Source organism: Lepidochelys olivacea (assembly GCF_965140295.1).
Source record: "Lepidochelys olivacea isolate rLepOli2 genome assembly, chromosome: 1".
NCBI classification, from domain to species: Eukaryota; Metazoa; Chordata; order Testudines; family Cheloniidae; genus Lepidochelys; species Lepidochelys olivacea.
Genome location: NC_140411.1, coordinates 166,347,689 through 166,367,556, shown reverse-complemented (window position 1 = coordinate 166,367,556; position 19,868 = coordinate 166,347,689). Strand labels below are relative to the sequence as shown.

The 19,868-nt window shown below is 38.7% G+C and overlaps 1 protein-coding gene across 5 annotated transcripts in view; it reads left to right on the top strand.

Annotated features, from left to right (window-relative positions):
* The window catches only part of ITSN1 (intersectin 1), a 224,493-nt gene that overhangs the window by 178,774 nt on the left and 25,851 nt on the right, over positions 1-19,868 (top strand). For 4 of the 5 annotated variants that reach the window (XM_084626735.1, XM_084626738.1, XM_084626736.1 and 1 more), the window contains 3 exons: positions 3,428-3,549; positions 7,224-7,341; positions 11,344-11,535. In XM_084626735.1, coding sequence (XP_084482861.1) covers positions 3,428-3,549; positions 7,224-7,341; positions 11,344-11,535 — 432 coding nt within the window. Of the gene's footprint in view, positions 1-3,427; positions 3,550-7,223; positions 7,342-11,343; positions 11,536-11,851; positions 13,332-19,868 lie in introns of those variants that run through there. The other variant, XM_084626739.1, reaches the window with a different exon arrangement.

Below are 19,868 nucleotides of genomic sequence, written 5' to 3'. Positions count from 1 at the left end.
TGTCTCCACTACCAAGCAATCAAAGGGTGCAGCCGTTTCTAAACGACTTTCCAAGTGGATCTCTGACTGCATCAGATCCTGTTACTGCATTCAAAATGCTCAACCGCCCAAAGGCATCAGAACTCATTCTACTCGAACCATGTCAACATCTGTTGCTTTCCTCCATAATGTACCTATTCCTGATATCTGTAAGGTGGCCACGTGGTCCTCTGAACACACATTTACTAAACACTATGCTATCACACAGGATACCACGGCAGACACCATAGTGTGCCATACAGTACTGTCTACAGTACTCACTGTCGCAACTCCAAAGTCCCACCAGCCTTAGTGGGTACTGCTTCATATTCACCTGGAGTGGAGCACCCACAAGGACACCACTTGAAGAAGAAGAGAAAGTTACTCACCTTGCAGTAACTGAAGTTCTTCGAGATGTGTGTCCCTGTAGGTGCTCCACGCCCCGCCCTCCTCCCCTCTACTTTGGAGTTCTGTACTGACTTCTCCACGGTAGAGAAGGAACAGGAGCGGGGGGCTGGGGCGCACGTGAAGCTTGCTCAGGCAGACTCTAATGAGAAAGCAAGACAGCAGCTAAGCACATGCGTCCCGACCAGGCACTGCTACTGAAAATCTCCGATCAACGGCGCTGGGATGCACCGTCACCTGGAGTGGAGCACCCATAGGGACACACATCTTGAAGAACTTCAGTTACTGCAAGAAGAAAAGGAGTACTTGTGGCACCTTAGAGACTAACAAATAAATTGGTTAGTCTCTCAGGTGCCACAAATACTCCTTTTCTTTTTGCGAATACAGACTAACACGGCTGTTACTCTGAAACAAGTTACTGCAAGGTGAGTAACTTTCTCTTTCAGCTAGCAGTATTTATAGTATGATTTTAAAAGTTACAAAACTTTTTACGTGTCACTAAAATCCAACCCCAAGTTCGTATCTGTTCCTTAACTTGTTCTGTTTTGTACTTTCCTTACCTCTATTTTGGATACTACGTCCCAAATCAGTTGGGCATAGAGGTACATCCCAACCTGTGCTAGGACATGCCACTACATGTATCTTGACAGGTTTCAGAGTAGCAGCCGTGTTAGTCTGTATTCGCAAAAAGAAAAGGAAGTGAGCTGTAGCTCACGAAAGCTTATGCTCTAATAAATTGGTTAGTCTCTAAGGTGCCACAAGTCCTCCTTTTCTTTTTACATGTATCTTGGTTTTGACAGGCTTCCTGTTTTTAATTCCAAAGCTGACTTCAGCTTTGGAAAGTGTTGTCGGATATTTGATATGGGTGAACAGAATTGTGGGGAGATTGTAATGTGTTCAGTTAACATAACTTCCCAGCACATGGTATTAATGATGTGTGTGTGTGTGTATTATATTAATATTGTGCATGTAATACCCATTAATGTGGTGTATACTATGCCTAACATATATGTATCGGCTAATAGTTTCGAGCAACCTCTGGTTAGGCTCTTGCCCCAGCTAGCCTTTCCTTCACAGGGCTAGCTCAAGAGGTCTAGTCCCTCTCTGTCAGCCACCACTGAGCACAGCTTTTCCTCTTTTATCTCCTCCTTCCAGGCATGACATCTTGCAAGGGTGTAACCGAGAGGGGCTGATTGGGCCCACAGGCTCTCATTAATCCCTTCTTGGTCATTGTGGGAGCTGTCTTTCTCTTCCGCTGAATCTCCAAATGCCAGTGTGACTGGGGCAGGTTATGTTAGGCCACCCCAAGACTAAGACTGGTCTGTGCAGAGATGGCTTTTCATGCAAACACTGTGTCACAAATAATACAACACAAAATATGCCTCTTGAAAACTCACAAAAATATTGCACCATAAATAAATGTCTTAATCTAGGCATACTTAATCTCAAACAAGTGGCAAACTCAGTACACTTCCTGGGAGACCTACTCAGCCTAACTCAGTTACCACATCACCTAGCTAGCTCCCAGACTCATTCTAGCCATTGCCAAGTAAAAACTGCCTCTGTCTCCAGCCTGTAGAACAAAACACACACACAAAAAAACCTGCTCAAAACCTGCCCGGAAAAAGCTTCCCACTGAGCTCCCATCATTAGAGACCATTCATCTGTGAGCTATCTGGGGCTCTAAGTCCTCCTATTACTCCACCCCAATTAGGCCTAAAAAGATCTCCTGTACAAATGCCCCTTAGTTCCTTTGGCTCATAGGTGGCTACTCAATCACAGCCACGTCAAAGACCTAGCTTGTCAAAAACTAAACTCTCAAATCCTCTTCCACTGTTGACAACTCCACTATCCTCAGTTTACCACTGGGTCCCAATTGTTATAATATTTAGCACCACCTCCCTCTCTCTTACGGGAGTCCTGTCATTAAATCCTGCCTTGTTTTATTTTCCAAAACGTTAATTTCCTGTCTGCTTCCATTGTGACAACATTTTTGCAGGGTTTGATTGTTGCAAGCCTTTCTCTCTGGCCTCCCGAAAACATGCCTTCCCCTGAGAAGTCTGTCCAAATAAGTGCCACCAAAAACATTCCTTGCAAAATGCTTCCATCATTGTCAATCTCTCATTGTTGTTGGCTATCTGTTGCCTTCCTTAATCAAACTAATCTTTGTTCTTGCCTTCAAAACTCACCACAGCATACCTCTGTGCTCTTGTATCCTTTTGTTCCACTCAGTTCTCCTTTAACCCATACTACTGCTCTCTGTATCAACCTCCTCTTTCTGCCATTGTGTACAGTGTTGCCAACTCTCACAATATTTGAGTATTTTATATAGGCCTCAGCTCTTGGAGCCATGTGATTGTGAGGATCTCACAGTTTAAGTTTCTAGCTGGAAAATATGAATGGTACAGGTTCAAAACCCACAAGGCAAAAAAAAAGAACCCAAACTCTGTTCTTTAAAATCTTATGATTTTGGGGGACTTGACTCATTTTTTGAACCCTTGAGGTTGTCAATACAGTTTCTTTCATGTAAATCCCTATACCTGGAACTCCCTCTCTGACTCCTATCTGCAACACCTCCAACCTCTCCTCCTTCGGGTTTTTTCTCAAAATGTGCTACTTCTGGTAGCCATGAACAGTACAGTCTATCTTTTTTTTTTTTTTAAGTGGTGTGTGGCCCTCATGATAAACACTACTTCCCAAGTGACTGCAGAATCTTCATCCTAATCTGCCCCCAACCAACCCTGTACTATTGTCTTCACACATCGTTTTGTTCCTAACTTATGTGTGAACTCTTTGGGGCAAGGCTCTGATATCTGGTAAATGCTGTCCATATCTGTGGCACAGCATAAATGGAAAGTAAAACCAATTTGATGGCAAGAAGTGCATAGTGGACCTACTGTACTAATGAGATATGGCACAGTAAATATTGCATGCTAAACTTGGGTACAGGTTCCATTTTTCAGATTAACAGTAAATAGAACTTTTTTCTCTTTCAATTTAACAGAAATTGCCCAAGTTATTGCCTCTTACACAGCAACAGGACCTGAACAACTTACCCTTGCTCCTGGTCAACTGATACTCATCAGAAAGAAGAACCCAGGTGGCTGGTGGGAGGGAGAGCTCCAAGTTAGTGACTACTACTGTTTTTGTAAAATTCCACATCCATATTTTGCTTTATTTTTCAAAGGATGGACAGATCAGTACCTCGGGGGGGGGGAGAGAGATTATTATGCAACCAAAATATTTGAAGCATACACCTTCACATTAGTTCTTTAAAATAAAATATAAAATTATCTAAGGTAATAGCAAGGCATTTTGCCATGCTATGGGTAATAGAAAGATACAAAGGACAAATTTGGGGCTAATCAACTCTATTTCTTCCACCGGTCTTGCTAAATTTCTTTTGGTCTAAACTCACCATTTAAACTGGTCATTTTTTTCCGTTGAAAAGATTAGTGGGTCTCAGAGTGATAGTCAGTTAATTTCTTCACTGTCTGTCCTTTCTTCACCGTTAATCTGCTCAATAAATTAATCAGTAAGGGTATGGTTGCCTAATGTTTAACATAGGCGTATTTTTATCCACTATGTGTAACAAAATTAAGTGTGATTAGGAAAAATTTTAAAAAAATTGCTTTTGACTTTAATTTAAAAGAAAACTTAAGTGATCCATTATATTACCTAAACTAACTGACTCAGTTTTTCTCAAATGAGAGCATATCTTGTGTGTATATTAAAAGAAATGTTTAAAGCTGGTTTTGGAAGTTTCAAGTTGGCCGCTGTTTTGCCGCTGTTTCAAGTTCTTCATTCAGTGGGACTGTTTTGTCACAAGGGGGGGCTATCACTTTTACGAGCCTTCTCTGCAAGGCCCAGTTTAATGATAAAAGAAAAAAAATGATTAACTTTTGCCAGTAAAAAGCACAGGATGTCAGAAAGTTTTAAAGTGATAAGATGCTTTAAAAATGGTTAATATTGTTAATACTATTAAAATAACCAACAAGTATGTTTGTTTTGTTTTTCAATCTTTAGAACTTGCTTCAGGTCAGTTCTGAAACTTTGACTTCGGTGCTTTTTAAAAACAAACCTAATTTTTTTTTCAGGCCCGCTTTGCAATCAAACTGATTTTTGTGTCTATGTGGTGACAATATTATCCGAAAGAGCAAAATTATATAAGTTTTTGTAATGCATATGCTTGAGTTTATCCAAACCTTAAATATTCACTACCATCTCCTCCCCTGCATATTTCTTTCCTGGTGGTTCTTCTCTCTCCCTTTGGGAGATCCCCTCACAAGTTAATTTCAGCAGCTTACTACATCACTCTTAATTTATAATGTAAAAGGTTCAAACAAGTTTTATTGCTGCCAATAAAAAAATACTTTAAAAATAGAAAAGTTAAAACATGATGCCTTTAGCAAGACTAACCACAATCAGCAACTAACAAGCAATGTAAATGTTGAAACAAACATTGGACTTTTATTGTGTGAAAAGCCATCTTTACCTTGAGTTCCCATAGTACCTAACTGTAGAACAGGTTTAACATTTAGGGTGTTTTTTTAATGTTTTATTAAATGGCTTAAATTGGGATTAAAACAGATTTAACTTTGTATTTAATTTTAAAAGCTTTAGGAACTGCTGTGAATACATGCTGCAAAACTCCATGCCTGCCAGGGACTATATTAATGTCCTTCTTGACTCTCATCATAAAATCAAGCCTGTAGTTGAATGAGAAGTCAGATTCACAAATTACAGAACACTTTGTATATAACCCAACCAATGCTGCAGGACATCTAACACAGCTTTTAATACTGCAACAATTCTTGCTGTAAGTTGGCAACATCAGAGAGACACCAGCAACCTAATAGTATTTTATCTGAAAACGTTTTGCCTATTGTTGCTACAAGTACTGCTGAAGAGTACTGTAGTGGAATGAAATTAGGAGGGGGAGGAAATCTATTTTTTTCTGTAGCATGTTTAGTTTGCTCCTTTGACAGCATTTTATAGTCTGTTTCCTGTGCTGGTTGCCTGGCTCTTTCATGCAGCATCTGGGAAAAGAGAAGCATTAAAAACCAGAAGTATGGTTGTAAAACATGAGTGGCAGGAGGTCTCAGGAGATGGTTTAGTATCGAACTACTTTTAATTCAATTTTTAAAAACATGGCTATGTTTCCAGTGGACACTTTTTCTTTTAAACTGCGGAAGAACCTATTTAGTTTGATTTTTGCCTTGAAATAATGTTTGTTCATAATTGTCCATCAAAAAGAAATAGAATCTTCACTGTAGCTCAGTCTGAAGGAGCTGGATTAAATATTAGCCAGAGTGACAATAAAGATAAAATAAAATCAAATGCTGTAGGACTGTTTTTTCCAAACAGAACAGAGATGCATATATATATAATAAATATATATAAAATCAGGCATTATATTCTGTTAGGCTTAAGGAGATCTTCCAGGACTATTTGGCTGTTAATAATCTATGCAGACTTTGAATCAGATCTAAAAAAATTAGGTTAAATTGGTAATCCAAGACGTAATACTGCACAGATGGCTGCTTTCACTAGAACAAAGATATTTTTGTTATGCTTTAAAAGGCAAACTTCAGTATAATATTAGAAATACTTACATCTTCATCCAACTACAAAAAGTAAATAGCTAAAAAAACACACACAAATCTTAAAAATAAAGAATTAGCACTAAAATTAGAAGCTGCCAATTTTACAGTTGTTGGTCAGAAAGATTTAAAAACCATTTCCCAGGCTTCTCTTCTGGTTCTTAGCTGGAAAGAAGAAGTTCATTGACAAAATAATCTGAGATTGTTCCTGTGAAACATCTAGCCCAGTTTTGCAGACAGGAACACTGGCATTGCAAGATCTGGATCAGATCTGAGTTCCATCTAGTTAAGGGTTTTGTCTCTAATTAATAATGCTCAGTACCAGATATTTCAGAGGAAGGAGTGACAACCCTGCAGTAGGCAGATATGACCTCCACATTGTCTCATCCTGATTTCCCTTAGTTAAATTGGTTGAAGCTCTGAAGCATGAACTTTAATATCCCTTTCAAAATTTGTTATTAATTATAGCTGGAGATTCTTGATATCCATATAAACGTCCAGTCCTTTTTTTTTAATCTTGCTACGCTCTTGTCTGAATAAAAACGTGGAACGCATTTCCTATTCCACAGCGTTTGTCATTATTTTTGTAGCAATTGGTAACTGTTTGTGTATGTATTGTATGTTTATAATACTACGGCTATAGTTTGCTGTTCTCCATGTCCGCTGAAGGTAGGACAAGAAATAATGGAGTTAATCTGCAGCAAGGGAGCACTACGTTAGATATGAGTAAAACCTTTTTAACTATAAGGGTAGTTAAGCTCTGGAATGGACTTCCAAGGGAGGTTGTGGAATCCCCATCACTGGAGGTTTTTAAGAACTGATTGGACAAACAGCTGTCAGGGATGGTCTAGGTACTCTGGTCTTGCTTTAGTGAGGGGGCTGAACTTGATAACTTCTTAAAGTCTTTTCCAATCCTACATTTCTATGATTCTGTACTCTAATTTTAGCTTTTTAGAAATACAATGTGGGAGAAATCAATGTTTGCCAAGTAGAAAAGATACTTACATGAGTATCAGAATGTTTCAGTGCTCTTAAAAAAAACCAACTGTCTATATGTTCTTTAAAATCATTTGGCCTATTTCAAAGTGGTCAGTGTAACTTCAAATATAAAATTAAAGTGTAGACTGAGTTACCCTGGCCTGGTCTGGGGGTCTGTTGATGTGCTTAACCCTCTGAAAAGAATTATTTTCTCATTAGGCACGAGGGAAAAAACGACAGATAGGATGGTTCCCTGCTAACTATGTAAAACTTTTAAGTCCTGGTACCAGTAAAACTACACCAACTGAGCCACCTAAATCAACAGTATTACCTTCCGGTAAGTAATGCAGTAATGTTCTCAAAATATTTGTTCATCTGTGTCACTTGTGTAGTTTAGAACTGGACATTTCTAGGGAATTAACTGTTATACTAGTCACTTGGGTTTCAAAGTTCCTTTCTAAAGTATTTCATTTTTCTTATAAAGAAAAGGAGTACTTGTGGCACCTTAGAGACTAACCAATTTATTTGAGCATGAGCTTTCGTGAGCTACAGCTCACTTCATCGGATGCATACCGTGGAAACTGCAGCAGATATTATATACACACAGAGATCATGAAACAATACCTCCTCCCACCCCACTGTCCTGCTGGTAATAGCTTATCTAAAGTGATCATCAAGTTGGGCCATTTCCAGCACAAATCCAGGTTTTCTCACCCTCCACCCCCCTGCACACAAACTCTCTCTCCTGCTGGTGCCACAAGTACTCCTTTTCTTTTTGCGAATACAGACTAACACGGCTGTTACTTTGAAACCTGTCATTTTTCTTATGAATTTCTATACAATTTCTTTATTTCATCTATAGAGTATTTTCTCATCTAACTTTGATCATATGCCTTTAGGGAAAGAAGACCAGTTGGGTTAACATGGAATATATCTGTCATACATATTTGCTTATTTTAATGCTAATGAAAGGATACAGGACTGGTAGCCCTAGAGACTGAAATATGCTGTCCACTAAAGATCCAGCCCAGGCAGTAACAAACCGTCCTACTAATGTATGTTAACTGTGGCAGGACCAGGTTTAGGGGTGAGAAGATAGCTCATTCTTATGTCCTGCTGAGTTTGCCAGTTTGGGTGGTACCTTTGTGGTAAGGACACTTGCCCATTAGGATCTGAAGTGAGACAATCAGTTTGTTCCACATAAGCCATTGAACGATATCCAGATGGTAATGTCTTCCATTGTTGTTGACTTGGCTTGGACTTACATTCGTACAGTACTTCCCTGAGCTATTCTCTAACCATTATCATTCCCTTGAGCGAAAAGGAGTCTATTTCTAATTGACTGTGTATAAAACATTGGACTTACACACTGACACACCAAGCATGCCGTCTGTCTTGATTTTCTGTCTCCAAATGTCTAGGAAAAGTAGTCCTAAGTATTTAAATGCTAGGGAACTAGATAAATCATGAAATTATAATGGAATACTCGAATGACTGAAAGCTGTCATCTGATATGTTCAGAGACCTATTTGAAAAGTATGAAATAAGTTTTTAGTGAAAGCAGGTGGCCACATCAGAAAAGTCTGCATCCCAAGTGGCACTAAATGGCCCTCTTCTTGGTAGACTTAGCAGGGAAACAAAAAAGTCAACTGGCATGAAGACTGATCTATCCTCTCACCACTGGTGAGGTAGCTCCCACCAGTTCAGGCGTGGGGCACACAAGCAAGGCATTGCGGAGGCACTTGTATTTTCTGTATTATAGGGCTGACAAGCTAGAACCTTTCACAAGCGCTAAAAATGTTCTATACAAATACATAAACATTCTAGTAATGTCTTTCATTATTGGTATCATGAATATTGGACACACCATCAAACATGATTGTATCAAATACAGCTTTATATTGATTTTGGAGAGTGTGTGGAAGAAAAGAGACTGTCTTGTCTTTCCTTTTGTAATGATGATGTCCTCATTTGGCATGTGGTCAGTCTAATTGGGTGTCTTTATGGACGAAGTCTGGAGGTATGGGCTGGTGGAACCGAATATAGAAGGGTTTTTGTGCAAAGGAGCCACTTATGGCTGTGGGGAGTAGAACTGAGAAGAATGTTCATAAAAGGAGAGTAGTAGTGGCCAGAGCAGTGCATAGAGAGGGGTGTTTAAAATGTGCAGTAGCACATGATGTCTGGAGTTTGAAAGGGAAGGACTATCAGAGGCTGGTACCAACAACAGTTTGATGTGTAGCTATTTTTTCCTCTTTCTGCTTGCGCTGCTACTATACTTGTTGTTGTTGGGTTTGTGTATGTGCGTTCATCATAACATAACATGAATTGTGTGACTTTGGACACCTTTTTAAATTCTGTTGCATGGACACTTTTTGTCTATTAGGACCTTGAGACTTTCTTAATTTCTCACTGCTTTATATCTGTCCCCTTCGAAACCCGTGATGTGAGCACTGTCCTCCTAGTTTGAGAAATGAGCAGGACTCCCTTCATAGCCTGTGAGTGCCACTTCTGTTTTGCCACAGGTAAAGAGGTTATTTTATAGAAATACTAGGAAACCTCTTTCCAAGCATTCCTACTTATTTTAAACAATTAAGTGTGCTGCTTCCATGGTATTTGTAGCTTGTGCTGACGTGGAGACAGCCAGACAGGAACCTGGACTCTGATTCTAACCCATGTAACAGATGATGTGTTTAAGATAATCCCTGGGCCAACTGCACGTCTCTCTCTCTCTCTCTTTTTTAAACAGAAACAAGGGGTACATCTACTTTAGGCTACTTTTATAGTTGTCTGTGGGTTTTGGAGCTGCTGTCACTGCTAGGAATGCAAGCAAATTGGGATCATTCCTAGGGCTTTCCATCTGAGATGAGGGTACAGTAGAACCTCAGAGTTTAGTAGTTTACATTTAACACGGTACTGTACTGTATTTGCTTCTTTTTTGTCTCTGCTGCCGCCTGATTGTACACGTCTGGTTCCAAATGAGGTGTGTGGTCGACTGGACAGTTCGTTAACTCTATTGCTCATAACTCTGAGGATCTGCTGTATATTCAAAACTCAACTAGCAAACTTAAGTGTAGTGGGATAGGACCAAATTCAGACTTTATTTGGCTTGATACAGTATTAGTTGGGACAAATAACAATGGATGACAAATTACATTTTTTCTGCTTAAGAAACAGAATGCTAAAAATCTAAAAATGTTAGAGGACCTCTGCACTGAAATGTGTACACTGTATGTAGTCAAATGTGGAAATTAGCTTGGATTAGTTATCTGACTCCTCCTTAGCGTGATAGGCAAAGCAATAATTAAAAGGAGTCATAACAGTCTCCAAGTCTCTGGAGAAGTAAACAGGAATTATTTTGAGTTGTACAAGTGCTATCACGGAGTACTGGGAGGAAATTAAGAAAGAGGAAATTAATGCTGAATATCATGGAGCTGTTTCCTGACACAGATCATTACACTGTCAAAATGATCTTTTGCGGGGGAAAATACCAGAAGCCCCATTGCTTGGAACGTAGAACACAACAGAAAGGAAAAGGAAATAAGTTGTTGTTCTTTTGTTTAAAAGAGAACACAGCCCTACCTGGCTTGGGAGAATTGGGCCAGTTTTCTAATTTTCTTTTCTATTGTGATTGTGTGGAGCCATTGTGTCCTGGGAGCCACTCAGACATACTGAGTTCCATGATAAGAAAATAGAAAAATATATTGCAGGCAACAATTTTGCCCTGGCAAGAGGATGGGTTAAATGACCTAACAAATTGTCTGATTTTTTCCCCTCCCCCAATCCCCCTTCCACACCCAGTCTCTAATTTCTGATATTCTAAACATCTCTAGCAGCATTGGCACCAGTCAGCTTGCTTTCTCCTGACTGGAGCTGTGTTTAGTAGGTGGCTTTCTCCCCCTTCAAAGAGAAGTTATAATACTTCGAAGAAAGAGTCCATTCCCTAAATTTGTAAAAGTGGGGGTTCGAAAATGTTATGTATGCCACAGTTATTTGTCAGCTGACCAGTTCTAGCTGAGAGAGTAGGCTTTGTAATGCTAGAGAAGATCCAGAACATGTGAGATTGATTTGTCTCCTCATAAAACCATTGTAGAGCTTTTGTGGGTAGAATAACCATAAAACTAAAGTTAAATGGCTGTAGAAAACTAATATCTAATCCTAGAACAAGTTTTGACTTTCTGAAAGTCAATCTTAATATGTAAACCCATCTTATTATTTGCTGAGTATTTTCTAACCAGGGAAGTAGTGCAGGCAGTAATCATTATTGTAACTTGAAGACACTTACATGTGATATTTTACTGAAATGTTACCAATGCCATAGATTTGTTCATTTATCTTACAGTGTGCCAAGTAATTGGCATGTATGACTACACTGCACAGAATGACGATGAACTGGCATTCAACAAAGGCCAGATCATAAACGTCCTGAACAAGGACGACCCAGATTGGTGGAAAGGAGAAGTGAATGGACAAGTGGGTCTCTTCCCATCCAATTATGTGAAACTGACAACAGACATGGACCCAAGCCAGCAATGTAAGTGACCTGTTTACTATCTTACTGTTACTGCTTATGTAGTATTTTAAAATGTAACATGCAGCATTGCTGTGATTCTGCTCTGGTTTGCAGAACTCAAAGCTTGACCACTGCTGCATTTGCCAAAGTCTCTTTGAAGACCTTCTATAAAAGAAACCTTATTTTGTGTTTTGGTTTTTTTAGTTCCATCCCCTTTGTAGCATGTTCCCTTTTATCATTTTTGCATCATGCTGTTTACATGCCTGACTCATTTTCCTAGCTTGAATTTTGCTCATTGTTTTGTTTTGCTTATGTGTTGTTTTCCTCCTTTTTCTAGGAATCATATGTTGTCCATCCCCCACTCAGGCTTGAAAGTCCTCAAAGAGACCCACTATCCCATATCACTGCCCAGAGGGATGATGGGAGATGCAGCCTTGATCATGTGACTTCCAGCATGATCATCTACTGCCTTCTGAGTAGAAGAACACACTGCAGAGCAGTTTACCTCATTTTACATTAGTTGCATGTAATCGCAATGTTTGAGTTAATTATCTACAGATATAGAAGCAAAATTACAAAAAAAAAAAAAAAAAAAATACACAGGATAGTGGGTCCTTTTGTGGCTTTCATAGTTACCAGACTAATTTTTTCCACCTTTGCACAGGTGCTTTCAGTAGTTTTACAAATAATTTTAAATGTGTATTTTAGCCTTTTAAAGGTAAAGAATAAATAAAATTTCTGCAATGCAATTTTGTTCTTGCAAAAAGACCCACTATCAAGGAATGCTGCATGTGCTATTAAAATTGTTCCAAATGTCCATAAATCTGAGACTTTATGTATCTTTTTTTATTGTTCACTAGTCCAGTGTTATTTATGTCTTGTTTTTTTTCTATTACAAAAGAACAGAAGGAGTTAGATCAGTTTAAGGAACTTTAACACATGCCCGATTGGTATTTTGTTCCAGTTCTTATACTGTTTGTATCATGTGTTCCTTGTTGAGTGTGTAATACATTGTGGACAGAAGAAATTAATTTCCTTCCAATGCAAAAGATACTATCCTTGCATAATGCTGTAATCCTTATTGCAATTGACTTTATTTTGCACAGTTATTTGTAGCTACAGTACGAAAGCATCTTTGTTTTGTTTGTCTCAGATTTGTGTGGTTTTTGCATTTTCATATCTGAAATCAGTTGAATATTACATTCATGTGGTCTTTGAAAATTAACATTATTTTTTTTCAACCTGTTACGTGAAGTTTTATTACCATCGTTACTTTTACATGACTATGGAACATCATCTTTTGAACAAGTAATTATCTTGACAAGAAAGAATGTATAGAAATATCTCCCTGCAATTAATTTCCAATGTTTACATTTTTTAACTAGACTGTGGAATTTATACAAATTAATATTAAATGGAGCTTACAGTCAAGTTTATGTAGTAGATGTGCTGTAGCCTAAGCCATGTTTGTCTTTCAAACATTAGTTATAAGCTCTTAATGAAATGCCTGGTGCTCTCTGCACTGGGGGCGGGGGGGGAAGAACCATGCCTCAAGCACAATATAGCCGTTTTACTAATGACTTTAACGTTTAGTCATGTTCTGTTCATGTATTTCTAAATTTCATGCTGGCGGTGTCGTAGAGTTCCTTCCTTCCCCCTTTTCGTGTGGTGCAAAGAACAAGTGAAGCTCCTTATTCAATTGCACTTCAGTATTTTCATTGATATGAATGTAAAATATATAAATATATAAAAACCTGCAGCTTTAACAACTGTAATACAGCCTTTACAATTAGTCACATGTATAGATAATTAAATTCTTCGTATAAAAAGCTAGACCAAAATGTGTTTGTCTTCTTGTTGCTGTGTACAAACAGAATTTGACAAGTGGTATTAGTATGTGTAACAACTTAACCATACATGAATAAGCTGAAACTCAGCTTTTAATACAGAGGGAAGTTTGTGGTGTTTCCTTTGCATACTGAGACATGCTCAAATTGATCACAATTAATTACAACTTTTCAACATGGCTCCTCATCGTAAGTGTTTTCTAAATGCTACATTGAAACCAATCAACATGCAAGTCTCATCTGTCCCTAGAGAGTGGAGCAATTATAGTATGTTACCACATTGACTCTCAAACTTAATTTTAAATCTAGGATTTAAGCTTAAAATTTGCTTGTTAGTTTGCTACACAGATTTTCCTTCTCCTAGAAGTGCATTCAGCACTGTTCAATATAGTGTATTTCCTTCACTGGTTTGCAAAAATAGATGCTCTGTACACCAGCATAACTTAAAGTAAATATTTTGCGTAGCACTCAAACATTTTCATACTGTAATCATGCATGCCAATGTCACTTTAGTGGAGGCTTTCTCAACATTCCCATTATAAGATAGTGTGTGAAAAGATGTGTAACTTGACTATAAACATTTGTCCTAGAACGCAATATTGTCCTGTATAACACCAGCTCCTAAATGGATTTTCTCCAAATTTGGGCAAAATCTTTGTAATTACAGTACTTAAATGAATATTTTTTCTTTTCTGTGTAGATGTAGTGGTGTCCGGTGGTTTTTTGTGTGTGTGCTCTTTTTTAGTGTTAAAAAAAAGAAGAAGAAGAAGAAGAAGAAAAAAATCAAGCAGGCAATATTTTTAAAAAAATTTTCAAAAGAAATTTTGATACACTCACTTATTATGCGTGATTGACAAATCACAATGGCACCAAAGTTCATGAGATTAATGAGCCATGAACTGAAGAGTCTAAGTTTGCTTCTATAAACACATTAATGTATAGTGTGCCAAGAATCCTTGTTCTGAAGAGTGCTGTATACCACTTGACACGGGCAATAGCTTATAAAGCAGTCCATTGTTGCGAATAATCAACTCACTGAATAGCTCAAAGTACAGACTAATGTGTCCTGAAAAAGACGTTCAAGTGAGCCATTATGGTGTATGTTAAAGCACATGAAGGTAAAAGGTATCCATAATATTTGTTTACTCAATAGACTATAATAATTCAAGGGAATTGTATCTGCTATGTAGTTACATTATTTGCAAAGGAATTGTAGTATCAGAATGAACTGTCATACACATCCATTGTTACCTTTCTAGATTTTCAAATTTCTACATTAAGTAAAAACAAAATCAAAGGGACTGTAAAGGCAAAAAGCTTAAATTAGATCCTTTAATATTACACCACTGAAAGCAAAGACTTTGAGTTATTCCTCAGAATCCAATTTTGACTCTTCTCCCTCTTCATTCACCCAGTCCATCTAAAAAGATCTTTAGCCTCCTCAACCACACAAAACCCAAAAGGCTATTGAGCCTGGTTCTGCAGCTTCTTCTTAGTGTATATGCAACATGCCTCAGGTGACAAGCAGATGTATCCAGAAGAAACCTTAGCCTGCCATAGTGACTCAAATGCCAAGCTCCACAGCCACACTGAGATTCAGAGCTTCCTGTGATGAATTACTCCCATGTCCTTGTTTCTTCAGTCCCCTGACCTGGGACTGCAAAACCAGCAGAAGTTAATCCCCCTCTAGGAGGAAGTAACACCATGATGTACACAGAGGAGGGAGGGTGCATGGCCTGTCAATTATTCAACAGGTTTTTAATATAACCACAATTTAGAAAAAGAGGGAAATCCTGTCACTAGCCTCATGCTGCAAGGCTCCGGAAAGCCATTCTAGGTATAGAAAAGGTTAATCCTCATGTTGCATAGAAGCTTTTCTTGTTCTTTCTGGCTAACAGCAAAGCTACAACAACACTGCATACAGGGAAGGAGCGGTCATTCAAAGGGACAATGATGAGATTGGGTTTATGGCCCGTTTTAAGTCTTTTCTGCACAGTTCATAGACATTTAGTCATCTGAGGAAGAAGTGTCCTTCATGAAAGTGGTTGGAGAGGGACTTCCCAAGCATGCTCGATGGAGCTGGCAACAATTTTCAGCACTGATTGCCTTCAGCAAGACTTCGTTCCTGTGATGTGGGTTGACTGGAGTATTGTACTTACTTTGGCATTTTTCAGGTTGTAGAAGAGAGATTTTTCTACTTGGAATAGGGATTAGTCTCTAACTTCTGTTTACTTGAGTAAAAGTAGCTTAAGTGTGTAGTTTAACAGAATAACTATGACTGTGTATTTAAGTACTGATATAGGCAACAAATTTGCAGACTTTGCATCAGGCCTCTTACCTGAATTATCATTTTGATTTTCTTTATTCCTCTTTATTTTAGAAACTCCTTAAAGGAAAGCTGCATTGATTTTGCTGAGCACAAACTAACAAAAACTAGTCCGGCTGAAATCCATACAAATTTGTTTGTAATCTTCTTGTGATAACTAGCATAATGCCATGAAATGACCCAATGTTGACAACAGTATAAATCAGTTTCCATTCTGCTGTATTATTGAATTAACAATTAGGTGAAAAGTATTGTTGTTTCACTGTATTCATATTTGTAAATTTATATTATCAATTAATACTATAGTAAAGTTTGTGAATCTAATGCCTCTGGAAGGCATTGGTTTGACCATATGGGATACTTAAAGCCTCTATTTATCCTAGCTACAGAACAAGAACTTTGGGATGATTGCTAATGTGAGGTTTCCATTCACTCTCCTTCCTTGCCCTTCATGCCCCTTCAATTGGCTTAAACTCTGACCCTGCAGCAGCTGTAGCTAGTGGTGAGAAGGAAGTTCAGCCCTGATAGTCCATTTGCTTTTTAACCTCTCTGCTCAGACTGTCAAGGGTTTTGGTTTGTGCCCACAGAGTATTGGACTAGCACCTCCAACACACAGGTCAACATAATTCCTTGGTAACTTGTGGTGAGATGGTAACGTCTTTTGGTAACTACCAAGCTGAACTGGATTCAGATCAGTGACGGAGGTAAAAGGCTCCACATGAAAAGATCACATTCCTCACAGCCATATGCAGGATTATTTATACTGGACCGCTCCTCAAAGTCACACAGCAATGTGGTAATTCTGGATCCTGACCTCTTCCTCAGAAGGAGGAATTCTGTATCAGTTCCCCTTCTTTTGGTGAGAAAGTAAAGCCAGGAAAGCAAGATGACAGGGAGAGCTTTGTCCTGAAAGAAATAATTAAGTAACAAGTTTACTTCTATGTCTGTTTCTGAGTTTTTGGAATATGGTTCTTCTAACTCCATTGAGGACTGTTCGGGACCTTAGTAGGGATTCAAATGTGTCACCCTGTGAAAGTTACCTCTTGCTCTGTTGTACAGTAAACTTCGGTAGTTGACATTCATAGCAAATTTCAAGACTGTTAACTGAGAAGCTCACTCTTGTTGCTGAAGACAGTGTAAAGTTGGACTGGGCTGCTCTTTCCTGTTCCAAATCAATGATGGTATTCAAGTGCAAGATGAGTTCCCCATATTTCCTTGTCATTAGCAAACACTGGTCAGAGGCCCATGATGAGCAATATTTGGTCCTGGATTAGTGATATGATTTTCAGATCCCCTCAATGCTTTAAATAATTGCCAGAAGTCAATGGAAATCTGCTAATTCATATTTTTAAATGCACATGGGATTTTATTATTCCCATGGCAAATTTTGGGGAGAAATAATTTAGTTATATTTTTTTTGACGTTTTAATAGTTTTCCTATTCCCCCCCCTTGAGTGCCTAACCAGCCTTTACCCTTCAGCTTCTTGTTACAGGATTGAAGCAAATGTTTTTCTTCCCCAGTAAGATAGTGTAAAAAACCACAAAACATTGAGGAAGGCCTTTGTAGCTGCAGAATGAGGGTTGACAGTGACGTACTAGAAATGTGTTCTGTTGATTTTCATAAGGCCAGACTGACTCTCATTTACACTTCAGAATTTTAACAAAAATTAACATGACTGTTGTGAAAAATCTGTATCAATCAGACCTACCACCTCTAAAGAATTGGGTGTGAGCAAGTGAAGGAGGCATATGTCGTCTGTGACTTGTTCTGGCAGAAAGATTAGCCCATGTAATATTTTGTAGGCTGATCCTTTAAACCTATTGTTCTTAGGTCTTTTTTCCCCTAATGCAAAATTTCAATCATTTTTAGAGAGGTCCATGTACTACCAGTAGATGGATGTGTGGCTAGTTAAGAAAGCGTATACCCTATGCAAACTCTTCACCGTGTCTTGTACGCTTTCAGCACTTTATAAATAAAAGGTATATCAAGTAATGATACTGAGCAATATTCTTCGCTGGAACACAGCTATTTGGCCTTTTTGCCTCTAGAGGGGAGTACCATTGCTCATTCTGCTGTGGCTGCCTGATTAAACCTTCAAAAATTGTTAAAAATGGCCATAAAGGAAGATTTGGACCTTGTTTAATGAAGCAGAATGGTGAAGGGGAAAAACGAGGGGTAGACAAAAGCATCACGGAATTTTGCACCCCTTCTGTCTGTCAGTAGGTAGCCTCCCTCCTTATGTCCATTGGAATTGGGCTAATCATGCTTCTGTAGTCCTGGTGAATATCAGGTAAATAGGTGAGAACAAAGATCTTCTTCAGATTTCCTTTTGTCGCACTTCTGGGAGGGCTAGTGCCATCTGGCTACCAGAGTTCAGATAATCAGGTCTGATGACATGGTGGTTAAAATGCTGTCGGGCAATTTACTCTACCACTACTATAATCACCATCACCATTTTACAGTCTTCCTTAGGATTCTCTGTGCAGAAGGGTTAAAGAATATTTGTTTTAAATGGAGTACTAGATTTTATTTCTATGATACGCTGACTGTAGTTAGGCAATGGTGGTGGTGTGTTTTTACAGGTCTATAAAAACATTCTTTAACAGACAACATAGGGTCATAGAAGTTCGAGCTGGAGAAGACCTATTTGATCACTGGAGTCTACAACCCCTTGTGATATTGCCCCCCAGTGGAGGATGCACAGTATCAGATATTTGTACTAAGTTGATGATACAGCAAGAATGGTGTCCCTAGCCTCTGTTTGCCAGAAGCTGGGAATGGGCGATGGGATCGATCACTTGATGATTGCCTGTTCTATTCATTCCCTCTGGGGCACCTGGCACTGGCCACTGTCAGAAAACAGAATAGTGGGCTAGATGGACCTTTGGTCTGACCCAATAGGGCCATTCTTACATCTGAAGTTAGCCAGTAAACTCAGAAGAAAAGAAGAGACAAAATAGGATTGTCTTAGCCAATCAGAGTGCACAGATGCTGTATAAGTATTGAGATATAATTATTTTCCCCTAATTATGCAGAGCCTTAGCATTTTTGGGCAAGCCTATGAAATAATTTTGTACTGCATCCACCTCCTTGAGACACAGTGGACAGGAGTCAGTTGTGATCTCACCACTATACTGTGCTGACGTAAAGACTGTGGTTAGATCTGGGATACATTGTTGTTGTTGGGGATACATCCCAAACATAACTGACTCATTTTGCATTAAAGGGGTATGTGCACATGTGGAATAGTTAGGTCTCCACCAGATTCCTGTTGCAGAAGTAGAGCCCCGCTGCTTGTTCCATTCATCTATAGTGATTGGTTTATATCCATTTTTGTTTTCAAGGCTGCCTTTGCAAAAAAAGGGGGCAGGAACTTTCCTTTTGTAAATGAAATCAGGGATTCTCCTTTACAATTCTAGAATTCCCCAAGTTAGAGGGCCCTGCAGTCACTGGAGACCAAAGGCTTTCCAGAGGAACAGTTGCGCACTATCTCATTCCAGGCATCCAGTTTACCTAATCCTCTGTTTCTTTCTCAGGTATACGGTGTGTCTGAATATCTGTGCATTGACTGATACTCATTAACCAATCAGAGTGCAGGGATTTGCATAATTGCATGATTATTTCTTATTAAATATTGTGAATATGCAGATATCTCTCTCTCCTTTAATTGGGAATTATAAACTCTTTGCTCCACTAATTGCTTAAAAGAAAAACCCCAGTGAACCCCACTTGCCATTGACTTCAGTGGAACCATGATCAGACCTTTCCTCTTTGTTCCTGTTCCCCTAAAACCTTTCCTTCCCCATAGACCAACATGATTCATAATTAGTTTACATTTGGAGGATCTTAACCTCTTCCTCCAAATTCTGATCTGAAATAAAAGATATACTGTCTTTTGAGAAGAGCCTTGCTTAGGTTCCATATGGATGGGAAGGGGTGGCGATGGAGAGAATGAATGGAAAGAAAGGGATAAAATGTCTAACTATTATTTTTAACAATTTACTGTTCTATCCATATTTACAGCCTGATCCTAGAGCCCATTGTAATTGATGGGCTTTTGTCCAGGACCTGTAAGCTCATCAGGGCAGAGACTGTCCTCTTACGTTTGTGTAGCACCCAGCACAATGATCATGATTGGTGCCTCTGGAAGTTACTGCAATACAAATAGTAGCAATAACAG